The 17,845-nt window shown below is 37.0% G+C and overlaps 2 protein-coding genes across 2 annotated transcripts in view; one reads left to right on the forward strand and one right to left on the reverse strand.

The window, feature by feature from the left end:
- The window catches only part of LOC109832454 (nicotinamide adenine dinucleotide transporter 1, chloroplastic-like), a 15,924-nt gene extending 14,907 nt beyond the window's left edge, over window positions 1-1,017 (forward strand). The window contains exon 9 of the mRNA XM_020400110.1: window positions 474-1,017. Within this exon, the coding sequence (XP_020255699.1) occupies window positions 474-842 (369 nt within the window). The 3' untranslated portion in view covers window positions 843-1,017. The remainder of the gene's footprint in view (window positions 1-473) is intronic.
- LOC109831550 (protein SAR DEFICIENT 1-like) lies at window positions 1,392-5,672 on the reverse strand. The gene is given in 9 exon segments (XM_020399240.1): window positions 1,392-1,905; window positions 1,998-2,097; window positions 2,175-2,369; window positions 2,464-2,540; window positions 2,543-2,587; window positions 3,245-3,738; window positions 3,869-3,918; window positions 4,333-4,408; window positions 5,495-5,672. Coding segments are annotated over 9 exon segments (1,236 nt in total). The 5' UTR covers window positions 5,593-5,672; the 3' UTR covers window positions 1,392-1,804.

Below are 17,845 nucleotides of genomic sequence, written 5' to 3' on the forward strand. Positions count from 1 at the left end.
CCGGAGAATCACACATATATTTATGATACCCATTAAACTCTTTTTAAATTTTATGTTTAGAAAATTAATAAAATGTAGCCGTTTAATGTTAATTATGTACAGAAAAGACATTAAACGGAGGGGATAATATAATATTCACATTTGCACTTGCTTATAAGGGGAACTGGCTCTGTAGTGGGTACTAATGGACATTCATTTAAAAGGATACAGATATGGACGGATTGAGATATTTCGCATATTCATGTACAATCCTAGCTATAGAATATAATCATAGCTATAGAGCGATGAGAATACTCTGTTAGACGTTTTGTAGATAATTTTCTCTTTCGGTTCGAGGGTACTGCTTCCACCAACAAAAATAACAACCCCCTGTCTAGTGTTAACCAATGGTTGGAGTACAATGCATAGCAAAATTTGTTAAAGCCTTTTGAATTATCATCATCTTCTTAATTTAACAGCTTTAGTCTTATCAGGTCGTGAGGTCGAGGCTCCAAGAACAAGGCCAGGCTCGTGATACAGGGAAACATTATAAGGGTGTTATAGACTGTACTAAGCAGGTTTTCCAGAAGTCAGGAATCCCTGGCTTTTATCGTGGCTGTGCCACAAATCTTTTGAGAACTACTCCTGCGGCTGTTATCACTTTTACAAGTTATGAGATGATCCAGAGATTCCTGCATCGAGTTTTGCCACCTGAGAAGAAACTCTCAGAAACTCGCTTAGAGGATGGCAACAATGGATTGTCATCACACGGTAGTACAAGTCCTACAGAGAAAGAAATGAACACAAAGGTTCAGGAGTCGGAAACCCAGTTGACAAAAACAAAACTTGAAGCCAGACACTGATGCTGTTTTGTAACTGAATATGACTAGGATATAGATATGATTGTAATATTCTTTTTCTCTTTTTGCCAATAAATTAAAGGCACCATTTTTCCCTTGAACTGGTGAACTGCATTTGCGCAAGCCTTGGTGCTGCTGATTGCGACAAATCTTATACATGGATCTTTAGTTTGAAGCACCACCTAGATGTTCTGATAGTGTGAGCCCATTGGCAATTTCCTATTGATGCCAGATTAATGCTTCAAGTGAAACGCCCTAATTCATGCATCGAGAATCATGGGGTAAGCTGTGTAGCCTTGGTGAACAGGCAACTGATACTACGGATCATTATCAAAATTTTCTAGGATGGAAGCCTGTAGGAGAGTGAAATGGCATGAGATGCAAAAATGAACTGGAAACTATTAACAAGTTCTTTTGAAATATTTACATGGATTGTAATCTGATGATTGATCATTTTCCATTTACTTCATATTTGATTAAAGCTTCTGCTAAAGTTCCTGAGCTATCTATGTGCTATGTAATAAATAACCCCCCGTTCATTCATGAAGATTTGCATATTTTTATGGCTTGCATATCTGGCGCTATCATAGAATCGTTAATTCTATGGTTGTTCCTAATATATATAGTTTGCATAGAAATTCAAGCATTATTGTAGTGAAATGATTTCTTACAACAAATTACAAATACTCTACTCAGATACAAATTTCTTAATATTAGGTGAAGGTTGCACTTCAACCAACCAAATCAACTCAACTTTCCAGAGCAAATCAAATACAATTTTCCTAATATTATGGACAAAAATGTAGAAAAACAAATGTGTGAGTACGCCACATGTTACTTTGCTTACTTCGCTGTTGATCAGCACAAGCAATCAGGGCAGCAAATATATAGGTATTTGAGTCATAACTTACATTGTTTACAGGAACGAATTTTTTTAATTTCAACTAATCAAATGCTTCTGATGATTAGCCCCAGTGGATTGAAGCAGTAGCTCCAATCTCATCAAAGTCTTCAATCTGGATGTCTGACCCAGGGTACCAAAGGGATGCCTGTGGTATTGGCTGATCTGTCAATAGGACCAACAAGTTAGAGAACTTGGAAGCCAGATACACTTTTATTATTGCAATTTGAATAAGATTTGAGTCTAGTTTCAAATACTTTGTACTACAAGAGCGTTACACGACGTAACATTTGCATTACAGTCCTCCAACTTGTCCCAGTTTCGATATGCCTCCAGTACCATTTCTTGCACATAAGCCTGTAAAAAGCTCCAATATATCAGTGCCATAACTAAAAGTAGATTCACACAAATGTTTCTATTGAAGTCAAGCTTACCTTTTGAGCTCTAGTAAGCTCTTGAAGTGAGAATGAAGAACCGTTGATTGCCACAGCCATAACTTGGCACAGGGCGTTCAAGAAAACCGTGCAGTGCTGCTTTCGGTGCACGTAGAACCTGTCCCCAATCGGGCATGTCCTTGCGTGGGCGATTGTTCCTTCCCACATTCGATCTGACATCCCTACTCCAAGAATCTATAGTCCATGAGAAAGAAAATCAGACCTTGCAAAAATATTGGATAGTTTCGAGTTGATGTGCTATAATAAATGAGAGATTTAATGTTTTTACCCTTCGGAGTTGCATTGGGTCAACCGCCCATAGCTTCAAGAATTCATGGACAGTGTTGATACCCTCTGCTGACAAAGCCTCCAGACATCATCAGTTAGAGCTGGAGGGTAATGCTTCTTGTATGCTGTGAATTCGATGTTTTGTTAATTAGTTGAGGTGTAATCTTAAAAACTCCGCTATCACACCAAAACTCCAAAGTTGTGGTGTCAGTTTATTTTAAAGTCGTTAGCTTCAAGATTCAAGCTTGGGTTGCTCAGGTATAATCCTAGTGGCAAGGACTTTAAGATGGTATCGATCTGAATAAACCAGAATCAAATCTTACTCGCTACGAATCTAAACTCAAATCATTGAAGTTGCAAATGAATAAAAACATTCTTGAACGAGTCATTTTCATCTTCAATTGAAGTTATTACTAGAAATTAAAATGAATGGTCCGTGACAAATGTTGTTTAAAGATCAAGTCTACCGGGTCATATCAAGATCACGTGTTGTATTACATGTTGGAGTACAAATGCATCTATCCATTAGGTCGGTATAACAACTTGTGGATACCAGCTAGCTATGAAGTCATCCGTAATTATTTATGCTTGGAATCTGTCAACTAATGCCAAAAAATAATAACAGTTTCGTCCATTATCGTGCTAAATTATAGCAAATTAGGATGACCATGACTCCGTAGTAGATTATAGCAAAGTAGTTATTTTCTCACTAGTAAATATTAATTCATGCAAAATTTCTCATTAATTTTTCTGTAACTGCTACTTTCAGTGAGTGAACTTACATTCACCACGATGATCTTTCACCCTGAAGGCTTCTGTGATGGCTTCTCTGATTCTCGGTCCTTTATAGCCATCCTGCACAACTCTTGCTCCGATTCTGAAGTGTTGGCTCCTTATCCAGCTCGAGTTATCGGTGAAGGTGAGCTCCCCGATCGAAGCAAAACCATCCCTCAAAATGACGGGAAATTCTCCAGTGAGCAGTGGCCTCTTCCCTCTTCGTTCTTTAACGATGCTTTTACTGAAATTAGTACTAGTCCAGTTGTCATGGAGCTCAGAAGGGAAATCTCCATCTAAAACTACTACTTCGAGTTTTATAGGCATTGGGAGTGTGGCAGGAGAATTGTTGCCATTTTGAGTATCAATTAGTAAAATTTGGAGCGGGTTATTCTCCAAATCCTCTACCTTGCTCCCAGTGAAGATGCGGGAGGTGAGTGGCTTCGTGAAGACTAGGCGAAGATTTGGTGATTCGACGTCTTCTATTTGCATTTGGGGAGACCTGAACATTTGTATTAATTAATGTAATGTTAACATTTCATGTTCAGTTATCTAAAATGAAAAATAAAGAGGTTAAATTATCTTAAAGTGATTATATAAGATTTATTTCAAAGGATGGAAATTTTCATTACCTTTGAACATAACGAGTGGTATGAAGGACACGCTCGAACTCCTCTCGCACCTAGATGAACACAAATACAAAGCTCCAATTAGAAGATCAAACATATATTAATACAGGTAATTGTAGCTCGTACTTTTTCATTTGAAAGGGAAAAAAATAATGATTAGCGCACTCTTGAATTATATGGTTCTTGTTACTGTTACAAAAGTAGGAACTGATTAAATTAAGAAAGAAAACTAACGTTGGACAAGGCGAAGACAAGAAATTTTAGTTAAACTAGCTAGTAAGAGATGGATGATATTATACATGGGCAATTATAATGGATATCCTTTAACATGTATTGATTTGGATGTGTAGTTACTAGCTACTTACTTTCTAATGTCTCTGATAAAATAATAAAGCAAGTTGTTGTTTGAACTACATATTTCCTAATACATAAGAAAGATTTATATAAGGATTTTCATCATCACGTACCGTTCGGCGAATTAATGGTTCTAAAGCACCAAACAAGTTTTGTATTGTTTTCACCATCACAGCTTCTTTGATTACCCTGCAGATTTCGGTCAGAATGAAGAAAACAAATCAGAAATATCAATGTTATAATTAGAATTAGAAACTTTATAAAGTATGTGAAGTCTTTCTCATCTATTAGGTTAATTTTATTTGAAATCGTGTTGAGGTGTTGAATGCGATGTATTGGAAATTTTTATCAAAAGTTAGGACATGTGAAAGTAATATGCCAATATATATTTCTGCTTTTCACATGTCTGAAGCTACAATATGGCTTCATTAATTAATTATCTTGATTAATCTTAGCTCTTCTATGAACATATGTGATCGATTAATTAATATATCAATCAACATATATATATATATACTCTTTCATCACAGATATGTTTATAACCACGCATATTGCACATGTATACAAACACAGTTATTCAAAGAAAATTCACGGGGAAACTTGAAAATATAATCTTCATATATATTGAATTGTTTAGGTATGCTATTTCTCATTCAAAGGAAAATCAGTTGATATGGGATTATCAGTTTTGATCAAATTAGGGAAGTACTTAAGTGCATCATGTATATTTTATGTAGTCCTACAAGCAAAACTTCAGAAAAGTCATGTTGGCGAAGAAATTAATAAACAAAAATCTTTCTTTTTATCCAATTAAGTGTAAAAATGAAGTAAAGAAAAAAAAAATAAGTAGATTGATCCTCATGATGTTAAAAGTATTAGTCAGTTTTCACATAAAATAAGGAAGCAACAAAGACAAGAAGATGAAAACAATTGACAAAACTGAAGATCTCTACATATATAGACCGTACAAAATCCAATGAAAAGCCAAAATAAAAATAAAAACGCGTCCACAAAAAATACATGCATGTATGCATAAAAAAAAAGAAGAAAAGGGGAAATAAAGCAATATTCTACAAAACTCCTTGAAATTCAAATTTAGAAACCCTAGAAAGAATGCATATGAATATTGCCCATCTCTTGCACTCAACAAAGAAGTATATATATATATAAAATATATAATAATGAAAAGGGTGCAAAGAGCTAGTGTTAGTAATAATATGATATAAGAAGAAGAAGAATTGAAGAAGAGGTTGTGTTTTCGATCGGTTAACTAACGTGTGGAAGGAAGGCAAGGCCCTGAGCTTCTTCTGCTCTGATTTCTGGGGCTTATCGGTATCTTGATCCGATCCATCTCGAAGCCTTTTTGCTCCCATTTTTTCCTTGTTTTAGGAAGAAGAAGAAAATAGAATAAGCTAAATTTGGATGAACTGAGAGGCTTTAGAGCTGAGGTTGTACAGCGATGAAGGAAAATTTTGTAGTAAAGACTCGAGATGGTCTCAATGTCTTATATATATAAAGCACAGTAAGAGTAATTAGTTTGCTAATATTATAGTATTTAGGAGAAAGATCTGAGAAATATCGAGGAAGGAGAGAGGAAGGGCCTTGGCCTCTGGACTTTTGGTTCTTGAGACTGAGAATACGTGGCAGTGGGAGCCATGGTACTTGGTGATGAAAGCTCTGTGATGTCACTCGTGTGCTCTTTTATGAAAAATAAAAAAAGGGTCAACTGCCACTGTTAGCTTGGATGGGTTTTTAATTTTGGTACGCAGGCTCCTCATCTTAAGGTATAACATATATTAATTCATTAGCGGCTGATTAATTTGGGTCTGATTAGTTAAATCATTGGCCTTGTATTTGGGTTTATATTTTCAACATTCTTGATCGTAGAGAACTCCTACAATTGGTGATATGAATCAACGATATTGACTCATTTCATGAACCCTATGATTATGAGGTCCACACAGTTAGGAGATGTGATAGATAAGTTGTGGAGGTTCTGTCATGTTCCGAACCCTCAAGCCTGTTGACACATTGTAAGCATGAGACTCACTGAGCGTAGCACATTGTTCGAATCAAACCACTGTCAAAATCGACTAGCCGATGCTATACTTGAGTTCCTTAACCTTCTATTTAAAGCATCAATCTTTTCTTCGTTTTCCTAATGTGAAACTAAACTTTGGGATTTCACAAGTTCTTCATAACCAATGACGTAGAGGATCTCTACCCAAATTCTATCTAGCACGAGTTCACATGCAACCAGGGGCGGAGGCACGTACATTGGGTCCTCCGGGTCATAGACACCCCTTTGGAATAAGAACAAAAGGGAGGAGGTATGTTGCATATTGGTGATTTTATATAACTACAAGGGATAAAGTGTAAAGCTCTCAATAGACAATTTTCCATGCTTCTATTTTATTTCGAGTCCGGATCCTCTAGGCTTTTATTCCCACTAATAAATCTTTTGATTCTAGCAATTGCTATCTTTCCCTCTACTCCACGGACCGCTATGTCAACATGAACATCATTTATCGCCATCTCCAACCTTGATTACACTATTCCTTTCTTTCCCAGCCTTTTTCGTTATCTTTAGATCTCCTTCGATGTCGTCCGCATCCTCAATGCTTTGGTCTCGCTCCTCATCGCTCCTTCAGCCTTTCTACCTTCCTCGATGCATATTTCAGGTTAGTTTTCTTCTCTTTTTAATTTTCCTTTTTGAACTTTGTTTGTTTGATTGGTTTGTTTGGTGTATTGAACTGAACTTGAGAACTACATTTCTTATTTTGCTACTCATCATATGATTTTTATGAAATTGAAGGGATTGGTAAACATGTTAAGAAGTTTGTTGAATTGAAGATGAATATTTTCCTTATATTGAAAATGATAGACTTGTTGGATTTTTTGGTCAAAACCGCTTTCCAAAAATGAGTTTTCAAACTATGCATTTATTAATTATTGGTATTTTTTAGAAATTCTTAGTAGTGTAGCGGAAAGTTAAATTTTTTGATATCTCAAAGGCCCTTTGTTCGAGGCTTGCTAACGACAAGCCTATGATTATGAGGTCCACACAGTTAGGAGATGTGATAGATAAGTTGTGGAGGTTCTGTCATGCTCCGAACCCTCGAGCCTGTTAACACATTGTAAGCATGAAACCCACTGAGCGTAGCACATTGTTCGAATCAAACCACTGTCAAAATCGACTAGCCGATGCTATACTTGAGTTCCTTAACCTTCTATTTAAAGCATCAAGCTTTTCTTCGTTTTCCTAATGTGAAACTAAACTTTGGGGTTTCACAAGTTCTTCATAACCAATGACGTAGAGGATCTCTACCCAAATTCTGTCTAGCACGAGTTCACATGCAACCAGGGGCGGAGGCACATTAGGTCCTCCGGGTCATAGGCACCCCTTTAGAATAAGAACAAAAGGGAGGAGGTATGCTGCATATTGGTGATTTTATATAACTACAAGGCATAAAGTGTAAAGCCCTCAATAGACAATTTTCCCTGCTTCTATTTTATTCCGAGTCCGGATCCTCTAGGCTTTTATTCCCACTAACAAATCTTTTGATTCTAGCAATTGCTATCTTTCCCTCTACTCTACGGACCGCAATGTCAACATGAACATCATTTATCGCCATCTCCAAGCTTGACTGCCCTCTTCCTTTCTTTCCCAGCCTTTTTCATTATCTTTAGATCTCCTTCGATGTCGTCCGCATCCTCAGTTCTTTGGTCTCGCTCCTCATCGCTCCTTCAGCCTTTCTACCTTCCTCGATGCATATTTCAGGTTAGTTTTTCTTCTCTTTTTAATTTTCCTTTTTGAACTTTGTTTGTTTGATTGGTTTGTTTGGTGTATTGAACTAAACTTGAGAACTGCATTTCTTATGTAAACATGTTAAGAAGTTGGTTGAATTGAAGATGAATAGTTTTCTTACATTGAAAAGGATATATTTGTTGGATTTTTTGGTCAAAACCGCTTTCCAAAAATGAGTTTTCAAACTATGCATTTATTAATTACTGGTATTTTTTAGAAATTCTTAGTAGTGTAGCGGAAAGTTAAAGTTTTGATATCTCAAAGGCCCTATGTTCGAGGCTTGCTAACGACAAGCTAAGAATTATTTTTTATTTAATTGATCCCTCATAACTTCTCTTGGGCTGTGGGCCATGAGCTCGTGGCCTCGTGAGCCATGGGCCATGGGCCAGGGATCGGGGCCAATCGGGCTGAGGCGCTAAGTGGCACTTTGTTAGGCGCACTCTGCACTTTGCAAGAAGGTATCGAGGCTAGGTGGCACCACACGGGACTGCCTCGCAGGCTACTTCGTAGCATGCAGGTGAGCCTCACGTTCGTAGCTAGGGCAAGCCTTACGTTCGCATGAGGGTGCGCCTATTGCGTTCGCGCGAGACTGGATGCGACCCTCATGTTGTGCTGCATCGCGACCCTCACATTCAGACGTTACTGCATGCAACAATTATAACATTTATGTTATTTACCATTACAAACATAATTATCGTAATTGTCATTATGTTTATAACGGTCAAATTAAATATGAGTGACCTTTGAGCTGGTCTTAAAGGCCTATATATAGTGTCTCTTAGGGAGCTCTTGGATATATGTAAAAAGAGATACGAAAAACAAATAAGTGTTTTGTGCTGTTGTGCTACTGCTGCAGAGTCTGAAAGCGTGAAAGTTTTAGTCTGTGTCCGAAGGAACATAGCTCTGAACCGAAAGGCTTTTTACAGATCAAAAGATCTTTGCCTGAACCGAAAGTTTATTGAACCGAAAGGTTTTAATAGATCAAGGAGATCTTTTCCTTGACCGAAAGGTCTTATAGATCGAGGAGATCTTAATAATAATTGGTCGTTACACACCAGTGTACTGTACTACTGTTCCTAGAAGTAGTTTGACATTGGGATCCTTACACCAGAGTAGGCCAAATATTGCTTTAAGCACAACATTTCATAAATGTACAGCAGCTAAATTTGAAAAAGTTTTAAAAATATAGCACTTCAACTATTATCTAACATATTTATCTGCTTTATTCCATATTTAGCCACATGCGCCAACAATCTTAAAGCAATATTTCTGATCTACAATGGATCCTGCGAGGACATTTGGAGTGGACTGTCTCAAGTTAGAAAACTTTGACGGATCCAACTTTTATTGCATGGCGTCGAAAAGTAATTTTCGGGATGCAACTCCTAAAAATATACTATATCATTTTTTAGGAGAAACCCGACTTTGAAGAAGATTCTGAGTCTGAAGTCTCTTGGGCTAAAGATGATTATTTCTACAGGAGTTATCTTCTTAACTGTCTGACCGATCATCTGACAGATGCTTACACTAACAAGCCCTTTACAAAGGAAATCTGGAATGCTCTGAAGGACCAATACAATGATGAGGAGAAGTTGTCTAAGTCTCATCTCATTGACAAGTTTCTGGACTTCAAATTCGAAGATGACACTGAGGTTTTTCCTCAAGTCAAAGATCTTGAAAAGCTTGTTATGAAGCTGAAGGATGAAAAAATTAATCTTTGTTAAACCTTTATTTCTGGTGTAATTATTAACAAACTTCCTTCATCTTGGATGTCATTCTCCACAGACATTCAAAGAAGGAAAAGACATGTGACTCTGTTTGATTTGAAGAGGTTCATTCGGATCGAAGACGAGATTCGGACTCGCATAAAGAATGAGTTTCTTGCTAAGCGGAAGGCGTCTGCTAACATGGTGGCTGCTAACTCTGAGAATGGTACTAGTTCTTCTTTCAAGGAGAAGAAGAAGTCATTTAACAAAAAGAAGAACCAAAATCCGAAGATATTAAATGTTCAAAAAAAAAAAAAGATTTTAAGAAGAGTGGCAAATACTTCAACTATGGGAGGCAATGATATTTTGCCAAAGACTGCAAAGCACCAAAGAAGGGAACAACATACAATATTAATCAAGTTGACAATTGTGTGGCTATGCTCTTCCAAGTGACAACTTCCAACAACATCTCTGGTTGGTTGTTAGACACAGGTGCTACCTGTCATGTCTGCTCCAACAGAGATTTGTTCTCTTTTTATGTTACTGCCAAATAGAACATATCAATGACTGATCATTTTGTGGTTCTTGTTCTTAGAACAGGGACTGTGGTGCTAACTCTCTCTTCAGGGAAGACTCCCACATTGAAGAATGTGAAACATATTCCCTCAATTGTAAAAAACTTAGTCTCTGGAAGCCTGCTATGTGACGCATGTATGAGGCTGGATTTTCAAGGAGGAAAGATTGTGCTATCTTTTAAGAAAATATATTTTAGAAATACATATCGTACTAATAGCATGTACAAGATCAGTACTATTGTACCCAACTCAGTTATAAATGAAATATACTCTTCTGCTTACTTCTCTGTGTTATAGCATAATAGACTGGGACATGTAAATTATAGAAAATTGTCTAGCATGGAGAAGTTAGGATTACTTCTAAAATATGGGGGTAACAAATCTGAGAAGTGTGAAGTCTTCATGCAAGCAAAACTGACAAGGAAGCCCTTCCAAGCTTCACAAGGAGCACGCCTATTGGATATGATTCACATAGATACTTGACTTCAAGAGCTTCATCACTCGAGATGACATGAAGTACTTCATCACCTTCATTGATGACCATTCTCTCTTCTGCCACGTCTACCTGCTAAAATCTAAAGATAAAGTCTTTAGCAAGTTTATCGAGTTTCAGACTTGTGTGGAGAAGCATCTTGGACTTCAGGTGAAAAGACTTAGGAGTGACAGAGGAGGAGAGTACCGATCTAAGGAGTCGGAAGCATACTTCAAGGAGCATGGAGTAATTGTTGAAACTACTACTCTGTATTCTCCATAATCCAATAGAATTGTAGAAAGAAAGAATCACACATTGACCGAGATGGTGAATTCAATGCTAATCACATCTGGTCTACCTACCTGCTATTTAGGAGAGGCTATGTTGATGGCAAACTAGATTCTGAACAGAGTACCCTATTCCAAAACTGACCGTACCCCTCATCAATTATGGTTGGGATATCCAGATCCTTTAGATAGTCTCAAAATATAGGGGTGTCTCGCATATGTTAGAGTTCCAGATATCAGAAGACCTAAGCTCAGACCAAAGACTAACAAATGTGTGTTTTTTGGCTTTGATGAAGATAGGATGCTTACAGATTGCTGGACCTTAGAACTAACTTCGTTATTGAAGCTCGGGATGTAGAATTCTTTGAAGACAAGTTTATTAAGGATAAAGGTTTATTGCTTAAAGATATACCAAAGAATTCTAGTACATCAGATGCACCAGAGATCATTGAAGCTCGGGATGCAAAGAATGCTGGTACGTCAGAAGCACCAGAGGAGTCAGTTTCACGAGAAACTGAAAGTGTCAATGATAAAGGAGTTACTGAACCACCTTTCAAGTGTGTTAGGAGACAGAAAGATTTGGAGATGACTTCATCACCTATAATGTGGAAAAAGATCCACAAACTTTTCAAGAAGCAATACAGTCAACAGACGTTTTTCTATAGAAAGAAGCTATAGATGATGAGATCGATTCATTGATCCAAATCATACTTGGGAGCTGGTAGATGTACCTGAAGGTGCAAGGCCTATCAGTTATAAGTGGATCTTCAATAAGAAGCTTCATTTTGATGGTATTATTGAGAAATACAAAGCAAGATTGGTGACAAAAGGATTCTCTCAGAAAGAAGGAATATATATTTTTTGATATCTATGTACCAGTTTGCAGGATTACTAACATCATAGTGATTATCGCATGGGCAGCGATAACAATGTTTATCATACATCAGATGGATGTGAAGACTACTTTTCTCAATGGAGATCTCACAGAAGAGATCTACAAGAAGAAACTAGAAGGACTTGATACTCCAGCTGGTTAAGTTTGTAAACTTGTTAAGTCTCTATATGGACTTAAGCAGGCACCAAAACTCTGGTATGAGAAGTTCGATAGGGTTATTCGCAACAATGGGTATCAAGTCAGTAAATCTGATAAGTGCATATACATCAAGGTCACTGAAAGAAAAATGGTGATTATTTGCCTTTATGTGGATGATATGCTCATCATCGGAAGTGATTTGAAGATAGTAATATCTACCAAGAAATTTCTTTCAGTACAATTCAGCATGAAGAACCTTGGAATCGCGAACGTGATTCTTGGAATCAAAATCATATACACTGAAGAGGGTATTGGATTGTCTCAATCTTATTATGTTGAGAGTATGCTAAGAAAGTATGGCTACTACGACCTGTCAGAACTGTCAGTGCTGTATGATTACAATAAGAAGCTTCAACCAAATACTGGAAGACCAGGAGAGCAGCAAAGGTACTCAAAGATCATTATGAGTCTTATGTACGCGATGAGCTACACAAGACCAGACATAACATTCGCTGTAGGAATGCTTAGTAGGTTCACAAGTAATCCTAGAAAGCTTCATTGGGATATTGTTCAGAGATTGATGACATACTTGAAAGGAACTACAGGTCTGGGCCTATTCTACATTGGATATCCAGTTATAATCGAAGGCTATTCAGATGCGAGTTGGTGCTCAGAACCAGATGAGTGCAGATCTACTGGAGGATTTGTCTTCACCATGGGTGGAGCTGTCGTCTCGTGAAAGTCCAAGAAGCAGACTATGATTGCACAGTCATTAATGGAATCTGAGTTCTTCGCACCATGTGCTATAGAAGATGAATCTGAGTGGCTCGGTTGTTTTCTTCGAGACCTTTCATTGACAAAATTACAATACGCAATTACTATCTATTATGATAATCAGGTGGTGAGTGCTGTGACAGCGAACTCGATGTTCAATGAAAAAAAGCAGACCATTCATCTAAAACATGTATATTTGAGATAACTCATTTGCCAAGGAGACATCTCTGTGATTGACGTCCGGTCTTCAGAGAATGTGGTTGATCCTTTGACTAAGGGTCTGAAAAAAGACATAGTCGAAAGGACGTCTGCTGGAATGGGTCTCAAAATTTTGTGAATTTTATAAATACTTACCATGTACATCAAGTTATTAGTTTAAAGCTTATGCTACTAATGATAAGATAATTGGTTTAAAAGTCAAATAAGATTTGCAAAGTTTGGTGAGTCTTACAAATACTTACCATTTACATCAAGTTATTAGTTCAAAGCTTACGCTACTAATGATGAGATATTTGTTCAAAAGTTAAGTAAGATTTGCAAGTGAAATCCTATAATGGTAAAGAGGATGTCTGTTAAACCTTAATGAGTCCAAAGAATTTCAGATGCGGGCTGTTGGATAGGTAACATGCCTAAAGGACTCACCGATGATTCTATCATGTAAAGGGGATGACTGTTAAGCCTTAATGAGTCCAAAGTATTTCGGATACGTGGTGTTAGATAGGAAACACATCTAAAGGACTCACCTAGAATCCTCTCATGAAAGAGGTTGGCTTTTAAGCCTTAATAAGTTCAAAGCATCTCGAATACGGGATGTTTGATAGGAAACATGCCTAAAGAACTCACCTATGCATGGGTGGAGATTTGGTTGTTTCTTATGGTGTCTTCTGAAAAGATTCCTAGGGCCCTAACTAAAACTAGGACATGCACAGGGCCATAAATGTGTAAGGCCAAGGCAAAGGCAAAGGCAAAGGCAAGTGTGGTTCAAAGTGAAAACTATCACAGATGAGTTTGATATTGTGTGATCGCCAGATGAGTTTGATATTGTGTGATCGCTAGATTTTAGATAAGTGATGGTTTAAGTCTTTGCAATGCCATGCATCTATCTTTTATTAAGTTGGTCTAAGGGGAATTTAAGTCCTTACGACATCTACCTTATACACAATGATTGAAACAACGGTACCGTTACACGACACTAGTTTAAAAACTTATGGGGGATTGTTGGATTTTTTGGTCAAAACCACTTTTAAAAAATGAGTCAAACTATGTATTTATCAATTACTAATATTTTTCAGAATCCTTAGTAGCGTAGCGTAAAGTTAAAGTTTTGATATCTCAAAGGTCCTGTGTTCGAGGCTTGCCAACGACAAGTTAAGAATTGTTTTTTATTTAATTAATCCCTCATAATTTCTAATGGGCTGTGGGCCGTGGACTGTGGGCTCGTGAGCCGTGGGCCAATGGGCTAGGGATCGGGGCTAATCGGGCTGACACGCTAAGTTGCGCTTTGTTAGGCGCACTTTGCACTTCGCACAAAGGCATCAGAGCTAGGTGGCGTCACGTTGGCCGCCACCCAGGTGGCATCGTAGGCTACCACACAGGATTGCCTCGTAGGCTGCTTCACAGCATGTAGGTGAGCCTCGTGTTCGTAGCTCTGGCGAGCCTCGCGTTTACAGCTAGGGCGAGCCTCACGTTCCCATGAGGGTGCGACCCTCGTGTTCACAAGAGGGGACGTGTCCCCCGCATTCGCACCAGACTGGACGTGACCCTCGTGTTGCGCAGGATCGCGACTCTCGCGTTCAGACGTTACTGTATGCAGCAGTTACATCATTTTTGTTATTTGTTGTTACAAACATAATTGTCATAATTGTTATTATGTTTGTAAAGGTCAAATTAAATGTGGGTGATCTTTGAGCTGGTCTTAGAGACCTATATATAGTGCCTCTTGGGGAGCACTTGGATATATGTAAAAAGAGATACGAAAAACACACAAGTGTTTTGTGCTGTTGTGCTGCTGCTGCAGAGTCTGAAAGCGTGAAAGTTTTAGTCTGTGTTTGAAGGAACATAGCTCTGAACCGAAAGATCTTTGCCTGAACCGAAAGGTTATTGAACTGAAAGGTCTTAACAAATCGAGGAGACCTTGATAGTACTTGGTCGGTGCACACCAGTATACTGTACTGTTTTTCCTGGAAGCAGTTTGGCTTTGAGATCCTTGCACCGGAGTAGGTCAAATATTGCCTTAAGCACAACGTTTCATAAACACACAACAGCTAAACTTGAAAAAGTTTTAAAAATATAGCACTTTAACTATCTAACAGATTTATCTGTTTTATTCCAGATTTAGCCACAGGCGCCAACAATATTTCGTAACACTGATGAGAAAGATGTCATGAAATGATTTCAATAAATGAAGCTAAGAAGAATGTAATTGTAAACACTATACTATAATTGAAAATGTAATTTCGAGATGTTGAGATACTGTATAACTGTGCTAAAATTTTTATACGTAATCTATCGTGTTTTATTATTTTTTGGCCTCCCCTTACCAAAATTTGTTGCCCGACACTGCATGCAACAAAGCGTCTTGGTTGTCTACACCGCTTTAAGTATTGAGTGGACTGATTGGGTACTTGGCAATTGAAAGAGGGTAAACTACAGCATGAATGCCCATATTCCCAAATTCCTTATCTTCCAGTTAACAAGATCTATTAGATTTTTTTTATTCAGTTCTGGTATTCGCTTGTGTTGAAAGTAAATCTCGTGTATCCAATGAAAGATGAAATTAGAAAGATTGATGGGTAGCTAATGCGTTTAGATTCTATAGTGACATAGCATAATTTTTTTTGGGGTGGATTAGGACCAGACTTAGTAGTACTTCTAATATAATATGTCAGTTATTCATATTGAGGAATAAAGGAAGGTCCACATGTTTGCCAATTGAGTATATATATATATATACACAAACACCCACTATTATAAAAGAAGATTACTATGTTAAAACTTTTGATTGTTTTCTTGCCCTTTTAATTTTGATAATTTGTAATTATTTCCATTAGCTATAATTAATCTTTAACTAATTACACATACCTCTTATTAACTATGCCTTCTCACTTTTTACACTCTATAATTAATAATTTATAATAATAAAATAATATAAATTTAAGAGTTATACTATTTTAAAAAAAAAGTAGAAGATACTATTATTTAATAATATGGTATAAATATGTAATGATATAAATAGTATATACAATTATTTTAGTAGTATTACTTAAATTAATAATAACCTTAATTATATTATTAAATAAATAGTTATCTGATAGTTATAAAAGAGGATAATGACTTATTGTAATTATCCTAAATTACCGTTGTACTATTATGATAATCAAGAGACATTATAATACTAAATAAGGGAAGGCTTTGAAGAGAATATGAGAGGGTGACTATGTATGCAAGGTTGAGAGATTGAGAGACGAGAGATAAATGATTCTTCTCATAAATTCTCCCTTTACATAGTGAATATCTCCTACTATGTCCTGTGGATGTAGGTCGAACTTAATCGATCGAATCATATAAATCTCAGTGTTATTCTTCTTGATCGTAATTATTTTCCATCTTGTAGATTGTGATCAGTTTTCCGGTTACGAATATCACAAATAGTGGGGACTAAAATCCCCAACAATTCATAGAATAATGCGTTACACTAAGAAACTGAAGTATTATAACACATCCATAAAAAATTCTCTATAAACTGGCGGAAAATTTTCGTCCTTTGAACAAGTAGGGAATAATGTTTAGTCAACTACGATATAACATGAACTTAGTACAAGAAAATCTATGCTAAGATGTACTCTAGTAGGTTACCTTGATGCGAAGGACAAGATACGAGATCACGCGAAGCACCAAAATAATGTTCCAACTCCCTTACCAACCTCTATATAACAAAGAACTCCTAATTTTCAGCACAAGATACCCAAAGGTTACCACTTCAGGAAATGGCTTGCAAATAGAAAATAGCCGTTGATATTGGCATTGGGATCCGTGATAGATATGAAGAATCTTTTAAGATTTGTGCATCTTTTGATGGCACAAATCTTGAGACAAGATGAGTGGGATAAAAAAGTTTGGTGGATAAGAAGCCTCCTATCCACTTAATTAGTGGATAGGAGTTTTACTCTCTCTCCTCTCTCTCTCTCTCTCTATATATTATATATATATATATATATATATATATATGAAAATATCCAAAAATCTTGAGAATCATATTGAATCCTTCCAATCATTCGCGCGTCACCCACCGTTCCAACAAATAGATAATATAATGATTAAGTCATCAATTTTCCTATTTTTCTTTTCTTGTTTTAGAATGACAAGACCATTAACTGACACAACTCTGTGCTGCCTATTTTCATAGTCGAAAATGCTATTTGTCACGTGAGATTGGCGTGCAGCCCATCTCGCATGAGAGAGGTAGGGGTGGGACCCAACCCATCCCGCGTGACAAATAGCAAAACCCTTTCATAATGCCTGTTATTTAACCAGATTGCCAACAAAAGTTAATAATTGATTCTGAAATACTTCGCAGTTTTATATCCCACTAAAGTGGTTACAACAAATACAGTTGCACACAAGTGATAGGCCTATTTGTCTCTCTCACGAGCAAATGGACTGCATAAAAAAGAATATGCTAAACTTCTATTACAAATAAATGAATAAATAATGAACCAGACACAAATGCAAAGAAATAAAAGTGTATAGATTTATTAAAGAAGGTAGAGTTTCAGAGGGACGGGGAGCACGAGCTTGACTACCAAGGCGCGGGACGCGCAAAAATATGACTTGACCAACCACCCCCACCCCAAAAAAGAACTTTTTTGGATCCGCAAATTTGGAGACACTTGCATCTTTTACGCGCTTACTTCATTTTCAAAAGCCTTTATTGTTATTTTTATCATAATGTTATGAAGATTTTCATTGTCA

This window comes from Asparagus officinalis, chromosome 1 (assembly GCF_001876935.1).
Source record: "Asparagus officinalis chromosome 1, Aspof.V1, whole genome shotgun sequence".
Taxonomy (NCBI): Eukaryota; Viridiplantae; Streptophyta; class Magnoliopsida; order Asparagales; family Asparagaceae; genus Asparagus; species Asparagus officinalis.